The sequence below is a fragment of the Moschus berezovskii genome, chromosome 26, assembly GCF_049115385.1.
Source record: "Moschus berezovskii isolate FMDL1 chromosome 26, NW_MosBer_1.0, whole genome shotgun sequence".
Taxonomy (NCBI): Eukaryota; Metazoa; Chordata; class Mammalia; order Artiodactyla; family Moschidae; genus Moschus; species Moschus berezovskii.
In genome coordinates, this window is record NC_142485.1 from 38,627,207 (window position 1) to 38,646,874 (window position 19,668).

The 19,668-nt window shown below is 45.2% G+C and overlaps 1 protein-coding gene across 1 annotated transcript; it reads right to left on the reverse strand.

Annotated features, from left to right (window-relative positions):
* Positions 1-17,200: 17,200 nt before the first annotated feature.
* On the reverse strand, positions 17,201-19,522 carry LOC148773774 (sperm-associated antigen 11A-like). Its single transcript, XM_088832749.1, has 2 exons — positions 19,468-19,522; positions 17,201-17,388 (listed from the first exon to the last, which is right to left on the reverse strand). Exons 1-2 carry the CDS (start codon positions 19,520-19,522, stop codon positions 17,201-17,203), a joined length of 243 nt encoding a protein of 80 aa, XP_088688875.1.
* Positions 19,523-19,668: the final 146 nt, after the last annotated feature.

Here is a 19,668-nt window from a genome sequence, read left to right on the forward strand (position 1 = left end):
ATGACACTTGGCTACACTCTCCCTCCTATTTACTTTATCAGCATCTTAAGATTCAGCATCCAGCGGGAGCTTCAAGACAATAATATGGAGTTGCCAGTTGCTACTGACTTATTGTGGTCCTTTGTTAAAGCATCTCAGAATTGTGTGCTTCCTGTTGTGGGTGTGTATGTGAGGCAGTTTCTAGAATTCCAATTTATCACTGTTATTTTAACTTAATTATTTTTCTCCAGAAGAATCTAAGGAAGAAAACAGGAGAAACAAAACCTTTCCTTAACTATGTAACCATAGACTGCCTTTTGGGCTTCCCAGGTGGTGCAGTGGTAAAGAATCTGCCTGCCAATGCAAGAGATATAAGAGACTCGGGCTCAATCCCTGGGTCAGGAAGATTCCCCACTGAAGGAAATGGCAACCCACTCCAGTATTCTTGCCTGGGAAATCCCATGGACAGAGGAGCCTGGCGGACTACAGTCCATGGGGTCACGAAGAGTCGGACATGACTGAGAATGCAAGGACATTTACTACTGGAGGAGTGGCGAATTGCAGGTGCTCAGTCTGGGGCCCTCTATGGAGGTATTTAGTTCTGTTAGTAGATTTGGCCTCTGTGCAGGTTGAAAAATCAGCTTAGCACTTTGTCTCATCCCCCTGCTTTATGCATTAATATATTTGCCTGTCTCCCAAAGGCATCTGAACTGTTACTCCTGCTTTAAAACATATTGTCTTCCCTTCAAATTCACACCAGAGAACTACAGTTCGACATGGGGAAGTGGACCCAGCGAGAACAGGCTGTATCTCACACTACGTGACTGAGCTGTTAGTCTCCACCAAACCCCCTGGGTGTGGACTAGTACTTTATATCATCTTCAGACAGCAAGTATTCTTGGCATTCTTGCATATTCCAGGCATGAGTAAACATTGTTGACCCTCTAAGATTCCTGAAAATACTCTTGAACTGAGAACATTTTATTTGACATTTTGCTTCATCCACTGTACCAAAAAAAAAAAAAAAAGGAAATATCAATAGAAGGTGAAGGGAGGAAGTAAAAAGAAAAAACAAGTGTGGGAGTGAGAAATGCCTGGATCACCATGAGTCATGGACTCGTGATCTGATTGACGAGGCCGAGCAGAATCAGAGACACTGTTCTCCTCAGGAGCCAGGGCACACGGTGGGGAAACACAGGGCAAGTCAGGGAACAGTCAACTGTCTATTGTGGCCAGGTGGACAGCATGGGACAAGCCTGCCTTGATTTGGAAGACAACGGGACTATGACAAGAAGTCATGATGACGTAGGTCTAAGATATAACTTATCAAACGTGCTGAGGTCACCAACATCTACCTCCACACCCACCATGTCTGACCTTCATACAGCTATTCCCCACTCCTCTGAACGTGGACCACTGTAAGCTAGCCAGATCCACTGATTCCTTACCACTGCCTTGATGATGAACTATCTTCAGGATTTTACTCATGGGTCCAGCAGACACAGAGATACCTGTTAGCTTTGAGAAAGGGCAAATAAACTAACAAAGTGATTCCATGTCCATAGTCTGCATCAACTCTGCATAGAGAGCTCCTCTTAGGTGCTACTTGAGTCACAAGTCCAAATCCTCTCAAATTACCCTGACTTTGCTTCAAGTGAAAACTGTGTTAACTTGAAATTGCCTAAGAATATTACAAGAAGAAAAAATGAGAGCCATTGCATAGGGGAGAGAACCTCTCAGGACAGAAGAGGCAGAAGCTTGTTTTGTCTCCATTATCAAACTTCCCAAGAGTGGTCTATACCACTATATATTCCCTCAACCTATTGGTCCTAAATTTATTGCTTTCTTACATCTGTTTCAAGAAATTCATCAAAGGCACCCTTTCCAAGTTCAACAATGACCTTGACATAGCCAATCCAGTGGTTTCTTTGGCCGTAATCATTTGACTAGATCTCTTTTCAACATGTGATTTGTGGGTCTATGTTCAATTTTGAAACCTGTCCCTCTACTTCAATTCAACATCCAGAAAACTTTGTGGATAGTTAATCTGTATTAGGACCTTGGGGCATGATGACTTAAAAGATAAAAGACATACACTTTTCATATCTGTTTTCCTTTGATTGTCTTTGATTCATTATGGGATTTTTCTTTTTTCTGTTCTCTAAGCCTCTAAAGGGCTTCCCTGGTGGCTCAGACCGCAAAGATTTCACCTGTAATCCAGGAGATCTGGGTTCAGTCCCTGGGTTGGGAGGAACTGCTGAAGAAGGGCATGGCAACCCACTCCACTATTCTTTCCTGGAGAATTCCATGGACAGAGGAGCCTGGTGGGCTACAGTCCTTGGGGTCACAAAGAGTCAGACATGACTGAGCAACTAACACTTTCACTTTCAAGCCCCTAAAAGAGTATCTTCAAGAATTTAACAGTATCATAATGATGATAATAATGATGATCACCGTCATGATAGCTGACATTTGTTGAGCACAGACATTTTTTGTGCCAGACACTCGGCCTTATGCATTTATTTCATGTGAATCATGCAGTAATTCAATAAGGTTAATATAATTATCTGCATTTCACCGATGAAGAAGCCACAACATAGAGAGGCTGGATAAGGTACCCCGTCATCTTTATATGTTGGATATTAAAAGTTTACTTCTGGTCCTCATTGCTGCATGTAATCCCTGGGATGTGGGATATCTATGTCTCTACACGGATGGCTTCCATCTTTATCACTACTCTGGACCACTCTCTCAATTTTCTGATCTTTACATCTTTTTAAAGAGCACTGCCACCTGGGACCCTATCATCACTTCAGCATGTAACCTTCCATCATCTTGGCTTTTCAATTGCTTGGTGATAAAAGGTGGAAATTAAAGTCTTTCTGATTCTTCTCTTTTCCCAATTATTCAAATGCAATCTGTATGTCCAGTCAATTCATTCCACACTTGTCTGCACAATCTATTAATACAAAACCCAGACTAAATGCCAGCTCTTCATGATGCTGACCGCCCTGGCTGAAAGTGCTCGCTCCCTACTTTGCATTCATGCAGGGCACACTTGGAGCTACTGCCAAACTCCTTAGTAACTGTCATACCCTATCACTGTTTGTGGGCCTTTCTTACCACCTTTAATAGACAGTGCCTTTTTATTTGTGTCCTTGTGTTAATGAGAAAGTACATACTCGTGTCCTACATTGCTTTCACCCTTTGAATAATTTGAGGTATTTTCAACCAAGAAACTTAGGAAAAAAAACTATTACAAAGGAGAAATAATACCAGAAGAGTTAGGAAATGGAGAATATCAGCAGGTAATGCAAAGTCAATAAACGATTTACAAAGGACAACAATCCGAACAAATTTATGTTTTAGCAAACAAAATTTATAGCAAATATAATACAGGTTAGAGGATTATGAGGCTAAAGGTCAGGAAACCGAGAGTTGAACTGAGAACTGTTTATTTATCCCCAAAAACAATGGGATAAAGAGACAGACTTGAGAGTGAGAAGCATCTAGAAGGTAAAATCTGAAGTTGGTATGACTGAGCATGAGAGAAGGAATTAGGAGTGAGACAAAACAGACTCAGGAGACCACCAGTGTTCTGCTCAGGGCACGGGTAAATGGTATTGTCATTAACATGGAGACGATCAAGGTGGTGACTCCCGGTGGGCCTGAAGGAAAACACACTCTGGAGAGAGAGCCAGGCTGGAGATGTGACACCTTTTAACAAGCTCCAGCTTGTTCAGGAATCTGAAGGCTTAGTAGTGATGTGGTGCAGTGTGCATTCTTCCAGAGTCTAAAATCACATCCAACAAGGTGGGGCTACTCTCCTGAGTCCTGAGGGCAAAATCTAGGGTAGGACCTCAAAAATTCATGTAAGTCTCCCGAAAGACTTCCTCCTACCCATCTGACAGCAACGTTTTCATTCCAAGTAGAATGAAGTGTGCAGGACGCTTTACTTTCTTTTTATACTTTTATACTTTAATCAGATTCTTTGCATTTCACCCTCAGCCCCAGTGAAAACTCACCTGGCAGCCCAGCCTGCCCAGTCTGCTGACTGCTTCCTTGAGCAGGAATGCTGGGCTACAGGTGGCTCTTAGTAAAAAGACATGTAGTGAACTCATTAATGGGTAGGGACTCGGGGGAGGAAGAGAGGGAACCTCAGGGAAAACTTTTGAAAACATAGGGCTTTTGCCACTAGTATATAAGAACTGAAACTTGAAATGAACCTATTGGCAGTTGCTAAAATAAGCTATGGGAAACCATCTAAGACTTTACACATAATGACTGGCACCTACTGAACTGTTATGTACTTAGCACTGTAATTGGTGCTATAATGCACTTTTTGTGACCAAAAAAAGTGTGAAGTTAGTGTTACAATCTGGATTTTAAGAATAAGGAAATTGAGGCTGAGAGAAATGAAGTAAGTTGATAAAATTCAAGTTTGGAGTTCAGGCCCATCAGGGTCACGGGCATGCGTGCTCAGTCAGGTCTGACTTTTTGTGACCCCATGGACTGTAACCCTCCAGGCTCTGCTGGGATTCTCCAGACAAGAAGACTGGCGTGCATTGCCATTTCCTTCTCCAGGGATCTGGAATTGAACCCGAGTCTCCTGCATCTCCTACATTGCAGGTGGATCCTTCAACCACTGAGCCACCTGGGAGGCCCCATTAGGGTCACAGAGAGTGCTAAACATCTACTTTACTACTTCAGGTCATTACAACTATGTTTTGTATCCATTCCATCTTTTTGTCAAAGGTTTTGGGAGTAGGGTTTCCCAAGGGAAGGGTGAGTGACCGAATGTTGTGGAGAATGAGCAGAGAAGGACCTGGGGAGACCTCACCCACTTGACCCAAACCGTAGAGTTGTTTTGAGATTTCCCATTTAACTCTCTTACGGAAGTATTGGGCTTTCCAGGTGGCGCTAGTGGTAAAGAACCTGTCTGCGAATACAAGAGCTGTAAGAGATGCAGGTTCGATCCCTGGGTAGGGAAGATCCCCTGGAGGAGGGCATGGCAACCCACTGCAGTATTCTTGCCTGGAGAATCCCAGGGAGAGTGGAGCCTGGCAGGCTACAGTCCATGGGGTCTAAAAGAGTCGGACATGACTGAAGTGACTTAGCCCTCAAGCACACAAATGGAAATACCACCCTGACGTTCACAGTGCCAGAGCCCCAAGAGAAATTCAGATGATGAATTTGGCATCTCCACCTCAATATTTCATATTTTAAAAAATATCCTATGATTGCGTACATCAGAAATCAGAAAACTGGGACTTCGCTGGTGGTTCAGTGATTAAGACTCTGTGCTTCCATTGCAGGGAGTATGGATTCAATCCCTGGTTGAGGAATGGGGATCCCACATGCCATGTGGCATGGACAAAAATATTTTTTAAAAAGAAACGCAGAAAACTTTTTCTGTAAAAGACTGAACAATGCATACTTTTAGGCTTTGCTTGTCATATGCTTTCTATTGCAACCACTCAATGCAGGTGAAGTGCAAAAGCAGTCATAAACAATGTATAAACACATGGTCATGGCTTTGTTCCATAAAACTTTATTTATGAAAACAGTTAGCAGCTGGGTTTAGCCAATGGGCTGGCCTCTGGCATATATTTGTGAGACAATGAGTATGTAGGTGGCCTCTGAAGATACCTATCCTACTAAAGCTGTGTAACCCCCATTTGTTGCTTGTGGCCTGGCCTCACTGACTCACTTCTAACAAACAGAAGTGATGGAAGCAACTCCTGAGATAAGAGGAGTGTGGGTTCAGTTTTGGGTGCCCACTTGCTCTTAAGAGATTAAGCTTGCTGCCATTGAGGGAAGCCAGGTGCCATGTTTGGAGCTGCCCTGAGAGGCCCATGTGGCCAGGAGCTGAAGAAGACTTTTGATGGGAACAGCCAGTGGGAACTGAGACTCTTAGTCTAACAGCGTGGGACACACCAACTCCTACCAACAACTCCCCGAGTGAGCTTAGATGAGAGCTTTCTAACAGAACCACAGGCTGGCTGACGGCCGGACTGGAACTCCGTGAGTGCTTTGATCGAGAAGCACCCAGCTGAGCCATTAACTTAGCTGTGATGGTTTTCACAATGCACAGAAATTGTGATATAACGTTTGCTGCTTTCAGCCATTAAGTTTTGAGGTCACTTGTTACGCAGCGATGGTTAACTACTATGGTGAGGCGTTCTACAAACAATGCTCTATGGGATCTAGAGACGAGATTTTCGGTCTCAAGGTTTTTGACAAATTTACTGTGTAAATTTAGGTTAGCTGCTGACCCAGTGTGGGCCTTCCATTTCCTCTCTGCCTGCCGAAGAAACAGGAATCACGGATTTCTGAGGTTATTATAGGTTTAAATCTTCATAGTTCATTTAACTGAGTCAAACTGATTTCTGTCTCTGAGCCAGAGTTGTACATTGGCAACCAAGGGGTAAAACAGCATACTGTGATATAATTATGAACATTTAAAGGACTAAAGATTCTGCAGAAAAACTCGGATTTCTGGCATTTTCAGGAAAATTCAATGATTTAACTCATATTTTCATACTGTAACTTCAAGGAGTATCCAAAAATCTCTCCCCCTTTATACAGAATGGGACCCCCAGAGCAGGGTGGGACCCTCATGAGTTATTTTTCACTGGCCTGTCTCGCTTAGTCATAATGCCTGGCTCTGAAGGGCTTTACGTAGCTGCTTCAATTATATTCCATCTTGCTTTGAGACCTCCCTTAAAACACAGCAAAAGTGTTCTCTTACCTTCTGATCATGTCTGAGGCCAAGACATTGCCCATGTAATGGCTCCATCTACCCTTTGTGAAACCCAGCTGTGTCATAACGCTGCACCCATGGGTCCTGCTGCCCAGACCTCAGGGCGACCCTGCAGGTTGTGTGTCTGGTCGGCGCGTTTCCTACGTCCTCTCTCCCCACCACAGATCTGGAAGACCTCTCCTCTCTCCCACAGTCTTTACAGGGAGACACATGCACACACAAACACACTCCCAGAATGACAGAAGCCACTCTAGCTCAGATGAAACCTGCCTGTGTCTTACTGTCCCTCTGCTCCTGATACACAAGAGCCTGAAGAACTTCCCCTTTTCCTTCCCAGGTCCTTCCCACTCCTCTTACATGATGCCATTTATCCTCTAACAATCTCTGTGAAAAGAGACTTTCCGTTCTTTCCTCTCTCCCATTCTTTCTCCTTCTCCTTCCTTTTCATCACTCTACTTGACAATCACGGGCACATGTTTCCGTTTACCTGTGCTGTTTGCCTGTATCTTCTTCTTTTGAGCATTAGGGATCAGTTCATGAAAAATACAATCTATAAAATATAGGTATACATACACCTGTTTAAATTACTGTGTCTTAAAATGTGTTTTGTTTCAAGGGCATTTTTGCATTTGGTAATAAGCATTTCACAAGACATGTCTGTTTTGGCCCAGGGCCAAATCTCGGGTTTAGCTCTCTAGTTATGTACACGTACGCACAGCTTATAACACCTGTCCAGGCCTGCACACCCAGCTAAGGAACTTGTCTTCTGGATGACAACCTACAAAAACTGGGGGGGAAAATCAACGAAATCTCCAGACGTTTTCAAGCACAGTACACATTTTAGGAAAAATAACTGATAAAGGCCTGGACTTTATTCTCCTGGAGGCTGGTGTTTTGAGTCACCAGACTGTCCTGTATTGTTGTGACTATGATGGCTCACTGAGCAAAAAACCCCTGGGGTGCCTAGGGCAGGGTGCACTGCTTTCCAAAGGGTCACATTTGCCTCTAGGGCAACAGAGAATGAGATAGTTAAACAGTATCACTGACTCAATGGACATGATTGAGCAAACTCCAGGAGCTGGTGAAAGACAGGGAATCCTGGCGTGCTGCAGTCCATGGGGTCACAAAGAGTCAGACACGACTAGGTGACTGAACAATGGTGGTGGGTTCTCTAGCTTCTTCGGAACTGGATTTTATTAGAGACAGTGATGCTCAGTATCACAGGCTGTCTCGCTCAGCTGCCTAAAATTTCTGTTTAAGTCTCACTTCAGGGACCCTTTTGAGATCTGCCTCTTCCCTGGGGCAGTGTGGAAGCTCCAGATACCAGCTTGCAGAGCCCCTGCAAGACTGCACCTTTTCACTCAAGAAAGGAAACCATAACGTGTTCCCAAATCTCATTCACCTCCCCTGCGTGTCTCGCTCTCGTTTCTCTCTGCCTCTATTCTCCTGTCTCTGTGTTCCTGTACCTGGCATGGCCTGTCTCCTCCCTTCTTCTCTGTCTTTGTCTCTGTGTGTGTTTTCCCACCGAGTGGTCTCTCTTCCTCTGCTCTGCAGGAGAGCGCCATGGTCTCTGGGTCTCTCCACGTCAGAAGTCTCCTTCTGAGTGTTTCCAGCTCTGAGAACCCCCTTCTGCACCCAAGGGAGTTTCCTGACCAGGAAGTTTCCTTCTCTGGCCAGGCTGGTGCCACCAGGTGATTGTGGGAGAGCGTGACGAGAACACACTGACCCCTCCTGTCCATAAACCTGGCCACAGGGCTCCGTAATGACGTATCTTGAAGGTTCATGGGGAAAGAGATAACAAATAAGAATCAACCCTCATTTACTGTGGGGAGAAGAGCTCAAGGTGGGAGTCATAGCTCTTCTCAGACTAACCATTCTCAAATCCCAAACGAGGCAAGCATAGGGCCATGTGTGGGTCTTCTCTCTACATGAGGAAATATGAACAAGTTGACATAGTCAAAGCCAAGCTTTTAGGGGAGTTTCTTTACTTTTTAAAGATGACTGTTTTCTAGCTTTGTTATTAACAGCAACAAAATCTCCAGATTTAAAGGGATCTTCAAGTTCATAGTAATAAAATGCTTTATGTGATGGTTAAATCCTGCCTTTTTTGAGTATACTACCCAAAGCAATATACAGATTCAATGCAATCCCTATCAAGCTACCAATGGTATTTTTCAGAGAACTAGAACAAATAATTTCACCATTTGTACGGAAATACAAAAAACCTCAAATAGCCAAAGCAATCCTGAGAAAGAATGGAACTGGGGGAATCAACCTGCATGACTTCAGTCTCTATTACAAATCACAGTCATCAAGACAGTCTGGTACTGGTACAAAGACAGAAATATAGATCAATGGAACAAAACAGAAAGCCCAGAGATAAATCCACGCACCTATGGACACCTTATCTTTGACAAAGGAGGCAAGAATATACAGTGGAAAAAAGACAATCTCTTTAACAACTGGTGCTGGGAAAACTGGTCAACATTTGTAAAAGAATGAAACTAGAACACTTTCTAACACCATACACAAAAATAAACTCAAAATAGATTAAAGATCTAAATGTAAGACCAGAAACTATTAAACTTCTAGAGGAAAACAGGCAAAACACTCTCCGACATAAACCACAGCAGGATCCTCTATAACCCACCTCCCAGAATATTGGAAATAAAAGCAAAAATAAACAAATGGGACCTAATTAAAAGCTTTTTTGAACACTTCTAATGTTGGTGAACTCACTGTTTCCAAGAGGATCCCATTTTACTTTCAGCTGCTATGTCTATTATTTTATTTTTCTCCTTATTGAGCCAAAATATATTTCCCCAGCTCTTGTCTCATTGCTCCTGTCTTGATTCCTGGTTCTCAAAAACCTCCCTCCCTTCCTTTTTCTTCCTTTCTTCTCTTCTCATTTTCTTTCTTTTTTACTCAGACTGCCCTTTTTAAAAATTTTTTTTGACTTTCTGATTTTTAAATTTGAGATATAGTTGACAAATAAAGTTGTAAGATCATGATGTGGTTCAGATGGCAAAGAATCTGTCTGAAATGCAGGAGACCCAGTTTCCATCCCTGGGTAGGGAAGATCCCCTGGGGAAAGAAATGGCAACCCACTCCATTGGGTTGTTGTCTGGAGAATCCCATGGATGGAAGAGTCAGATGGGCTATAGTCCAAAGGGTCACAAAGAGTCGGACATGACTGAGTGACTAAGCATACACATGATACAGACATTAGATGTTTCAAAATATGTGCACATTTTGAAAGAATTCCCCACCCCTACTCCGAAGCATCTGCCTACAATGCGGGAGACCCAGGTTTGATCCCTGGGTTGGGAAGGTCCCCTGGAGAAGGAAATGGCAACCCACTCCAGTATTCTTGCCTGGAAAATCCCATGGACAGAGGAACCTGGTTGGCTACTGTCCTTAGGATCTCAAAGAGTCGGACACGACTGAGCGACTTCACTTCACTTCACCCTGCATCTAGTTAATCAACATATTCATCACCTCATATCTAGATCTTCTTCTTTTTTGGAGGTGGGGGTGAAAAACTTTTTCCTGGTTTCCTTTCTTCCTCTCTAACCTTGAACACAAATTTCAAACTTGGCCAGAGTGGCAATGAGTCAGGACCAGCTGCTCAGACTGCAGTGATTCTTGGGAGAAGTGAATTGGGTTGGACCTCCTTTCTTTCCCCAAGAATTTTCACTTTCAGCAGAAAAATTCTTTTACCTCCAGATTAAAGCCCTGTATTGGTTCCCTGAAATCTTCTTGAGGAAACTGGAGACTCAACCAAGTAATTAGGGTTTCTGGAGGTCTTGGGAAGTCTATAGGAAAAGGATTTCAGACTTTCAAACTTGCTTGCAGGCAGGAATGAACATTGAGCAAATTGGTGTCAGTTCATGTTCGGATCTGAAGAACTAACTTTGAGTCAATGTCCCCCTATTAGCAGGGGACTTATTCCTTGGAAGGAAAGTTATGACCAACCTAGATAGCATATTAAAAAGCAGGACATTACTTTGCCAACAAAGGTCCGTCTAGTCAAGGCTATGGTTTTTCCCGTGGTCATGTATGGATGTGAGAGTTGGACTGTGAAGAAAGATGATTGCCGAAGAATTGATGCTTTTGAACTGTGGTGCTGGAGAAGACTCTTGAGAGTCCCTTGGACTGCAAGAAGATCCAACCAGTTCACTGTAAAGGAGATCAGTCCTGGGTGTTCATTGGAAGGACTGATGCTAAAGCTGAAACTCCAATACTTTGGCCACCTCATGCGAAGAGTTAACTCACTGGAAAGACTCTGATGCTGGGAAGGATTGGGGGCAGGAGGAGAAGGGGACAACAGAGAATGAGATGGATGGATGGCATCACCAACTCAATGGACATGAGTTTGAGCGAACTCCAGGAGTTGGTGATGGACAGGGAGGCCTGGTGTGCTGTGATTCATGGGATCGCAAAGAGTCGGTCACGACTGAGCGACTGAACTGAACTGAACTGAATTATCTGGAAGAGGTAGAGGGGGGATTTCCTGGAAGACAGTTCCTGAGCTGGGGTTTCCTATTAGATACAAATCTCTGCTCTCACTGTTTTTGTCTCCACAGATGCCATAAAATGTAAAAATGCACCATTTTTTAATGCATTAATTTAAAAAAGTTGAACTATGAACAATGTATTTTTATCACATGGAATCTTAACTTTACATTTATTGAATGAACTCTGAAATTTGTTTAGACATAATTACTTATTCTATTTTATGCTTTTATATGAGTTTTAAAAAAAAGGTGTTTCCATATCAAGAATACTGCTCATGTTAAGGAAGCAATTCTTATAAGACTGTTTAACTTGGACTTTTTTCAAGGATGCCAACACCCATTAGGAAAATTTTGATGGTGATATATTTTTAATCGTAAATGAAGGTGTCAACGGAAAGTTTCTAGTAAAAAACCAGAGCCTAAAGTCTTTTCTCAAATGGCACTTTCATAGTTGGTTATTGGAGCCAGGGTGCGGGGCTTGCACAGGGATGCATCAGCTATACCACCGGGAAGGGGACAGCACAGGAAAGGGAGGACCAGGTACCACAAGACCCTCATCCTCTGTGGGGTGGTCGTCTGCTCCAGCCCTGTGGTCCTCAGGGACATCTTGGCAACATTTAAGAATTACACATGGCCCCCAAGGCACCATCTATAGGGTCTGGCACCTGAAGAGGAAAGCTGCTGGAGTGGGAAATCCTGGAACGAGACTTTCTGCCATCTTAGTGTTCCATCCTGCTTTTCAAGAGGAGCTGTCTCTCTACCAAATTCCTTTCCCAAGACTCATGGTGTCCTCCCTGCACATGAGCAGAGGGAGGGTGGAGATGTCTGAATGACGGGGATGAGGGGATGGCCGCCCGGGCTCCAGAGATGTGGGTTCCCACGCTGAGCCAGCCCGGGGCTCCCTGGCTCCATTGCAGCCTGACCAGCTGACGGCTGTGCCGCGGTGACTCACGGAACAAGATGTTCAGGTGTGATGCCTGCTGCAGGTGTGGTGCAGTTCCAGGTGAGCACCACAGGAAACTGGAAAAGCCACACATTTCACTTGTTGTTGCCACTGTGTTGCTCCTGGGAGGAAGCTGGGGGAGCTCAGACAGACCAGCTCTAAGTCCAAGCCGAGGCGGTGTCCTCCCCTGAAGGAATCGTCTTCCCTAGCCCTGTGGTCCTCAGGGACATCTTGGCAGCATTTAAGAATTACATGTGGCCCCCAAGGCACCACTTATAGGGTCTGATGGATTGTCTAGGGTGGATCCTTAGCTGACTCTGTAATGGCACCTGAGTGAAACCTTTCCCTGCAGTCACATGACCGCTGGCACCACCACAGCCACCCCCACAGGTAAGGCTCCGAGTGAGTGGAACACAGAGAAGTTGCAGTGAACCCTGATAAACATAATTTCACCACATGATCCCACAGACCCCTAAAAACCTGTGAGAGGAAAGGCTGGCCCTCCTCCTCAGAGAGAGAGAAGGCGCTCTCAGAGGAGATGGGTCACATGATCCACTTCATGTCAGGCAGACAGGCATATTCTAGAAGAAATGTCTCACTGTTGGGGGCCAGGAGAGGTGGGCTCGTTTGTACAGAGAAAGACAGAGCGGTCTGAGGAGAGATGTCAGATGGGCAACACCCCATTCCAGACAGAGAGAGAGCATTCCCTGAGGAGAAACTTTGAGTCCTGGGCCGTGACCTCAGGGAGGTCAACAGCTCTCATTGAAGACAAGGCCTGGGGCCTCACACAGAGACAGGCTGCAGACTCCTAAGTCTGGAAGCTCCTTACTTCACCCCCAAGTAACAGATGGGGCCTGGGACCACGGTGGATTGAGAGAGCATTCCCTGAGGAGAAACTTTGAGTCCTGGGCCGTGACCTCAGGGAGGTCAACAGCTCTCATTGAAGACAAGGCCTGGCGCCTCACACAGAGACAGGCTGCAGACTCCTAAATTTGGAAGCTCCTTACTTCACCCCCAAGTAACAGATGGGGCCTGGGGCCACGGTGGATTTCTGAGCTTCTAGGGGCCTGGGTTTCCCTGGCTTTTACGTACACGATCGTGCATCTTTTGAGAAGACGGCGCTACTGGCGTTTCATGGGGGAGGATTCTGCGGGCGATTCCGGAAGAGGAGGGTAAACAGGCTGAGCTCGTGCAACATGACTGTGAGCATGTAAGGCCTGTGGCCTCACACAAGAGCTGGTCTGAACGATTTTCTTTTTTGTTGGTGGTGGTGGTGTTAAAATTTCATCTCAGTCTTTTGTTGCTGCGTCGCCTCCAAGGACAACGTGATTTTCAGACGGCACAGAGTTGCTCTGGGAAACAAGCAGGCGGCACCTGGCCTGCAAGATGTTTCATGAGATGAGCACACTTGCCTCCCCAGCACAGGGTTTCACAGGTGGGATCTGGCTGCAAAGGTCATCTTCAGAGGCAGGTGAGGGGGCAAGCGTCTCACTTTTCTCTGCGGTTTGTTGTTGTTGTTGAGTCACTGAGTTGTGTCCAAACCCAGGGGCTGTAGCACACCAGGCTCCTCTGTCCATGGGATTATCCCAGCAAGAATACCAGAGTGGGTTGCCATTTCCTGCCCCCTGGGGAAGGAGGGGGATCTTCCTGACCCAGGGGTCAAATCCACATCTCTTGTGTCTCCTGCTTGGCGGGCAGATTCTTTACCACTGAGCCCCCTGGGAAGCCCCTCTCAGCTCTGTCTTCAAAGACCCCAAGATGCGGGGAGAGCAAGTGTCTTCGTCTGAAGAGTCCAGATGAATATGACAAAGGTGATTGACATTCAGCTGAGGGACTGTTTCCCGTATGAAGTGTTCAAACACCCTCTCATGTTATAACTGTACAGAGAAAGAGCTTGTGTAAATGTGTCCATGTATACGCATGTCTGTATTTTCATTACTGAATTGCTCCACCTACAGGAATTCAAACATAGAGTACTATTTCCACATAGAAAAACAATCTCAAGTCACTCTCCCTGTGTCTTATTTGAATCAAGAAGATTCCTACATTAAATAACAAAAGTTTAATAACCCGTTTGAGATCAGCGGCTACAAACATATGACCACATCACAAATGAAGAGTGAGACAGGGATGAGTTACAGGACTTGAATTTGGGGGTTTTGATTCCTTGCTCAAGAGTCTTTCCATGATCGCTTCTCGGCCTTTTGGCGAAGATCAAGTGAAGAGTCTTTCCATGGCACTGTGTTGCCTGTGTGGGGGGTGGGGAGAGCGGGTGGTTTTGTTATATGACCTTTCGGGGCCCTTTTTGGCCTAAGATTCCGTGTCTGGTGGGCAGGGGGTGGCAGGTGAACATTCGTGGTGGAGACTCTTCAGGGCTTCTGCCAGCCTAGCTCCTCTAGGTCTGCTGCTCACTCACAGCGGGGAGCAGGGAGTCCTGAAAATGAATGGGTCACGTGCTCAGCTGTGAGGCAGTACAGCAGGGCAGAGCTGCTGAGAACTTTGTCCTCCTTTCTGGCCATTTGTGAGAGAGAAGAGGGGGAAGCAGGCGTTAGGCTATGACAGGGATGGTGATCACAGGCGGGTATCCCATGTCCTGTCCTCAAGTCAGAAAGGACAGCAGCAGCGGTGGACTGGAGATCTGTCTGAGGCTTGAATTATTCACTCCTTCATCTGTTTCACATTGACTGCGCTTGGCTGGTCACTAAAGTCCTGCAGAGAAGTAAGACCCAGACCTGTCCTGAGGATTTCCAAGTGCATTGAGAAAAGCAGACATGTGAGTAAATAACAGCAGCACAGTGACAGGTACTAAAAGGGGAGGAAGTGAAGTGAGGTGGCTCAGTCCTGTCCGACTCTTCGCCACCCCATGGACTGTAGCCTACCAGGCTCCTCCATCCATGGAATTTTCTAGGCAAGAGTACTGGAGTGGGTTGCCATTTCCTTCTCCAGGGGATCTCCTGCTTTACTGTCTAAGCCACCAGGGAAGTAAAAAAAAAACAGGGAAGGAGGGGAGTACCAAGGAGCCTGAGGGCCACGAGCCATAGTGATAGAGTCCGTCATGCTGGGCAGGGGAGGGCCCGGGAGGGGCCTGAGTGGGGGACTTTGGAGCCTTTTGGAGTCTAGGGAGGGCCTGCCCTGTTACTCACTAGCCATCTCAGAATAGAAAGCTGCATCTGTGAGATGAATGGTGGGGGATAATTATATTAAGCTCAGAAAAAGAGCCATGGAGAAGGTGTGTACACCTCCCGAGCAGAAATGCTGGGCCCTGTTGGTCCCAGTCAAGGCCCTCTATCCACCCCCTCGCTGACCATGACCCAGGGTCACCACCGGGAAGAGTCCAGCCCCTCCTGGGTCAGCGAGGGTCCATGCTCCCAACTCCATTTCCAAGAGACTTGCCCAAATCCTGGGTGTCCCCCCTGCCCTGCTCCCAGCTATCCCTGATCATTGACGGGACCCTGATTCTACACCCATGTGGGAAGCTGTGAGGGCTCTCAGAGGTCTAAACCATCTCCTTTATTTTATTTTTGAGGAAAATAAGTTCAAGAGAGGAGGTAGAACCAGACCCCAGTTCCCCAATATTCTGGCCATGGGCCCATCCCTGTGTGTGTGTGTGCATGCATGCGTGTGTGAAATCTTCAGGGGACAGAGATGTGGGACTTGGAATGGCAGGACTCTTGGCAGAGTATCTGTCTGCCTGCCCTGAAGCATGGAGAGTGTCATGTTTCACTTGGGAGCAAGATGTAAGCCTGAGTGAGATCCCTCCCCAAGCAGACAGTCCCTGCATGTCTAGAACTGGCCCTCAGTCCTTTGAGGGGATGACCAAGGGCTCCACAGAGATGCCTGTGATTAAGACAGGCTCCACTCCTCACAACCCCATGACCCTGTCTGATGGTATTTAGGAATCAACCAAGAGTAAGTGTAGGAGGGCCTGGGGAGAAGCCAAGGCATTACGCCAAGGGTGGCTGGACGCCTGAGCTGGGAATCAAGACAGGAGCCCAGAGGCAGATCTTCCTTGTGACTCTTAGAGTAAATTCAGCCTATAGGAGTGCAAACTGGATTCAGGCAGTGAACACAAACATAGAAAGAAGGTACCTTATCAGGCTCTCTAACTGGTCTAAAAAGTCTGGTACATGGATGGTCTCGCACATCAGGACACTCGCTTTCATCACTCTTTTCCATTTCTTACCTGTAATTAATATTTACTGCCCTTCGGATGACTGCTCAAAGATATGGGATGGGTGACAAGCTTCAGCAGATGCAGAGAAAAACAAAGGACAGAGGGTTGTGAATGTCAAGTCCTGCCTTGCTTTGTTTACTCGGAAATAGGCTTTTTAGAAAGAACATAGAACACAGAGCACGGGTTTGGTAATACCAGTGCCAGGAATCCACTTGTGAACTGCTAACCTGGGGACGTTCACTTAACCTTGTGATTTCCGTCTTCTTCCCATCCCTAGAATGGAACTGCCTCAACCTTATCATATAGTCCGTAAGACTGCGTTGATCAACCTAGATAACCTCAGATTGTTTGAAAAATTTTTAAATCCTATTTATATGTGACCTGTTGTTATTGTGACTTAAGGAGGCTGTGGAAAGGGGATCAGGTACACAATAGTCTAGGAATCAGTAGGATAAGGCTGGGCTTGGGTTTGATGAGAAGAAAGATGTCATTCGGTGGAAAAGAAGTCAGTAGACTGGCTGCATTTCTGACTCTCTGGAGATAAGCTGGATTTGCACTTTGGTTTCTGGTCTACCCCTAACTGTGGGTAGTCCCTGTAAAGGAGGTGAATATTATGAAATTCTGAGAGTCTTTAAAGAAAAAAAAAAAAAAAAAACAGAAAAAAGGAAAGTAGGCAAGTTTTCAGGAAAAATCTTTTATCAGACCTTCACCCTTGATCCTGGATTCATTCAACAAATGTTTGTTAATCACCTGCTATGAGTCACACAGTCTTCTAAACCCTTAGCATACTTCAAGATCCTGCCTGCTTTCTGGAAGCTTACGTTCTAGGTGCCTGATCCGCCGTCCATCTCTGGTCTGTATTTTCTTTCTTCCTCTGAATGTGGTACACAGCACCTATTCCAGGGGTCAGAGCAGATTTCAGATTTTTTCTCACCAGAACGGCAGAAAAAAAGTCTGCAGTTTCCATGTTGCATAAGGCAGATAATATTTCTAATTCCAGGTGGAATATCCCCTATGGATAGAACAAATTAACAAATCAGTTCACACAGCAAAAAATAAAGGATAAACATAGGCCACCTCCACAATGTTTATCATACTCTTAAAAAAATTGTCTGGACAGGTTCCAGTTCAACTGGAACAATAAAACAGGGACGATAACTTCTGTTGTTGCTGTTCAGTTGCTAAGTCATGTCTGACTCTTTGCAACCTCATTGATTGTAGCATGCCAGGCTCCTCTGTCCTTTACCATCTCCCAGAGTTTGCTCAGATTCATGTTCATTGGGTCGATGGTTAATCTATGAACGTGAATGAACATGAATCTAACCATCTCATCCTCTGCTGCCCTCTTCTCCTTTTGCCTTCAATCTTTCCCAGCATCAGGGACAATAATCCATACCTCTAAGAGTTGTTGGGAAGGTTTATATAATGCATGTATTTGTATACGTTCTTGTATTTTATCAGGCTTCTCGAGCCTCCTGGTGGTGAATGTGAGCTAATACAGCAAGGAAAAACAGTTTTGGAGAACAGAGTGGAATGATTGGAAGGCTGAGTCTTGGTCTTTAGGAAAATAGGAAAGTGTTCTGATCCTCAGTCTGTGGCCTAATTTTCAGTTTTACAGTCTAAAATGAAATAAAGAAAAGAAAACTGAGTCCTCCTCACCATGACTTGTGGATTTATAGGTCAAGCAGAACTACCCAATGTTCCCATAAGGAAAGCATTTTCTATTTGTCACAAGAAAAAAAAAGGAACTACATGTGGTAATGGATATTGACTGGACTTAGGGTGATTATTTTAAAATCTCTACAACTATGGAATCATTCTGTTGTACACCTGAAACTAATATTGTTTGTTGAATATATCTCACTTTTTAAAAAACAGCTGTTTCTATTTGGGAATGAGATGGTCAAAAAAAAGGTCTTAGATCTGCAAAAGTCAATCTATCATGACTCAAAAAAAAAAAAAAACACCGAAGCTTTGCTGGTGGCTCAGTGGTAAAGAAGCCACCTGCCAATGCAGAAGACACGGGTTCGATCCCTGATCCAGGAAGATCCCTTATTCTAGGAAGCAGCTAGGCCCATTGAGCCTAGCCACAACTATTGAGCCTATGCTCTAGAGCCTGGAAGCTACAACTACTGAGCTCAAATGCTGCAACTACTGAAGCCCGAGCACCCTGGAGTCCATGCTCCCCAACAAGAGAAACCATTGCAGTGAAAAGCCTGCACATTGCAATGAAAGGTAGCCCCTGCTCGCTCCAACTAGAGAAAAGTCCATGTGCAGTGATGAAGACTCAGTGCACCCCAAAATAAAAAATAAATTAATAAAATTATTCAAAAACCAAAACACTCACAGTGTTGGTCTTATCTAATTTAAAAAAACAACCTTGCACAGTATCTCATCTCCAAATGGGGTACACTGAGCCTATGTCATCTCAGTTCTACCATGGTTTGGAAAGAAGCCCAATGGAGCAATGAGCAACATACCTAACGAAGGTCAAAGAAATCTGGAGATTAGGGCTGGCCTCACTTCTCACAGTAGCTAATAATTTCTCCTTGGATAGCTCATTTAACTGTGCCTCGGATTTCCTCTGTAAAATAGGCTGTCTGTGGAAGCTGGAGGAATGCTATCATCAGTAGGAACTGCTGCTGTGACTGTGATTGTAAATTGCTCTGCAGGACAGCAGCCTTTCTTGGGAGTGTGGTTTCCTCTTCCTGTAAAGTGTGGGGCTTCCGTAGAAGATTCATTCCCTTCCAGCTTTGACATTTGAGCAACGGTAATTTCTTTCTGCAAACTTTTCTCAGACTGTGATGAATCTTTTCTATTTGTTTTGGAGCAAAGATGCTTCTATGACTTGTTTTATGACCCTGAAAACTCATATTTAGCCTCTCAAAACCTTTTTGTAGGGAAGATCAAAATGGTCCAGAGCTGAGTCCCAGAGGGGTCCACCTGCACCCACCACCAACACAGACACCTCCCGCCCATCCCCGCCAGGGACACACACATCAGGGGAATTCCTGCACAGCCTTCCCCAGCCTCTCCCAGCTCATCCCTACTGGTTGGAAGCAGCTTTCTACCCTGACCAGGAGACATTTACCTGAGTTCATTTGGACCAAACAGGAGAGAACAGTGAGCAGAAAGAAGACCTTCATGTTTTAAAGTTTCCTCAGGTCTCCCCACCCTGCTGTGCAGAAAAGCAAATCCGATGAAAGAGCCAAGTGGAATGGAAAGGCCAGGTCACAAAAATGGGACATTTATAGGTTTGGGGACACTAATGAGGAATGAGCACATTTATCTG

Excerpts from the sequence above, each read along its gene's own strand:
- LOC148773774 (XM_088832749.1), bottom strand. The coding sequence starts at position 19,522 with ATGAAGGTCTTCTTTCTGCTCACTGTTCTCTCCTGTTTGGTCCAAATG. Across the intron at positions 17,389-19,467 it reads TTTGGTCCAAATGAACTCAG|GGGATATTCCACCTGGAATT; the intron begins GTAAATGTCTCC and ends TTCTATCCATAG.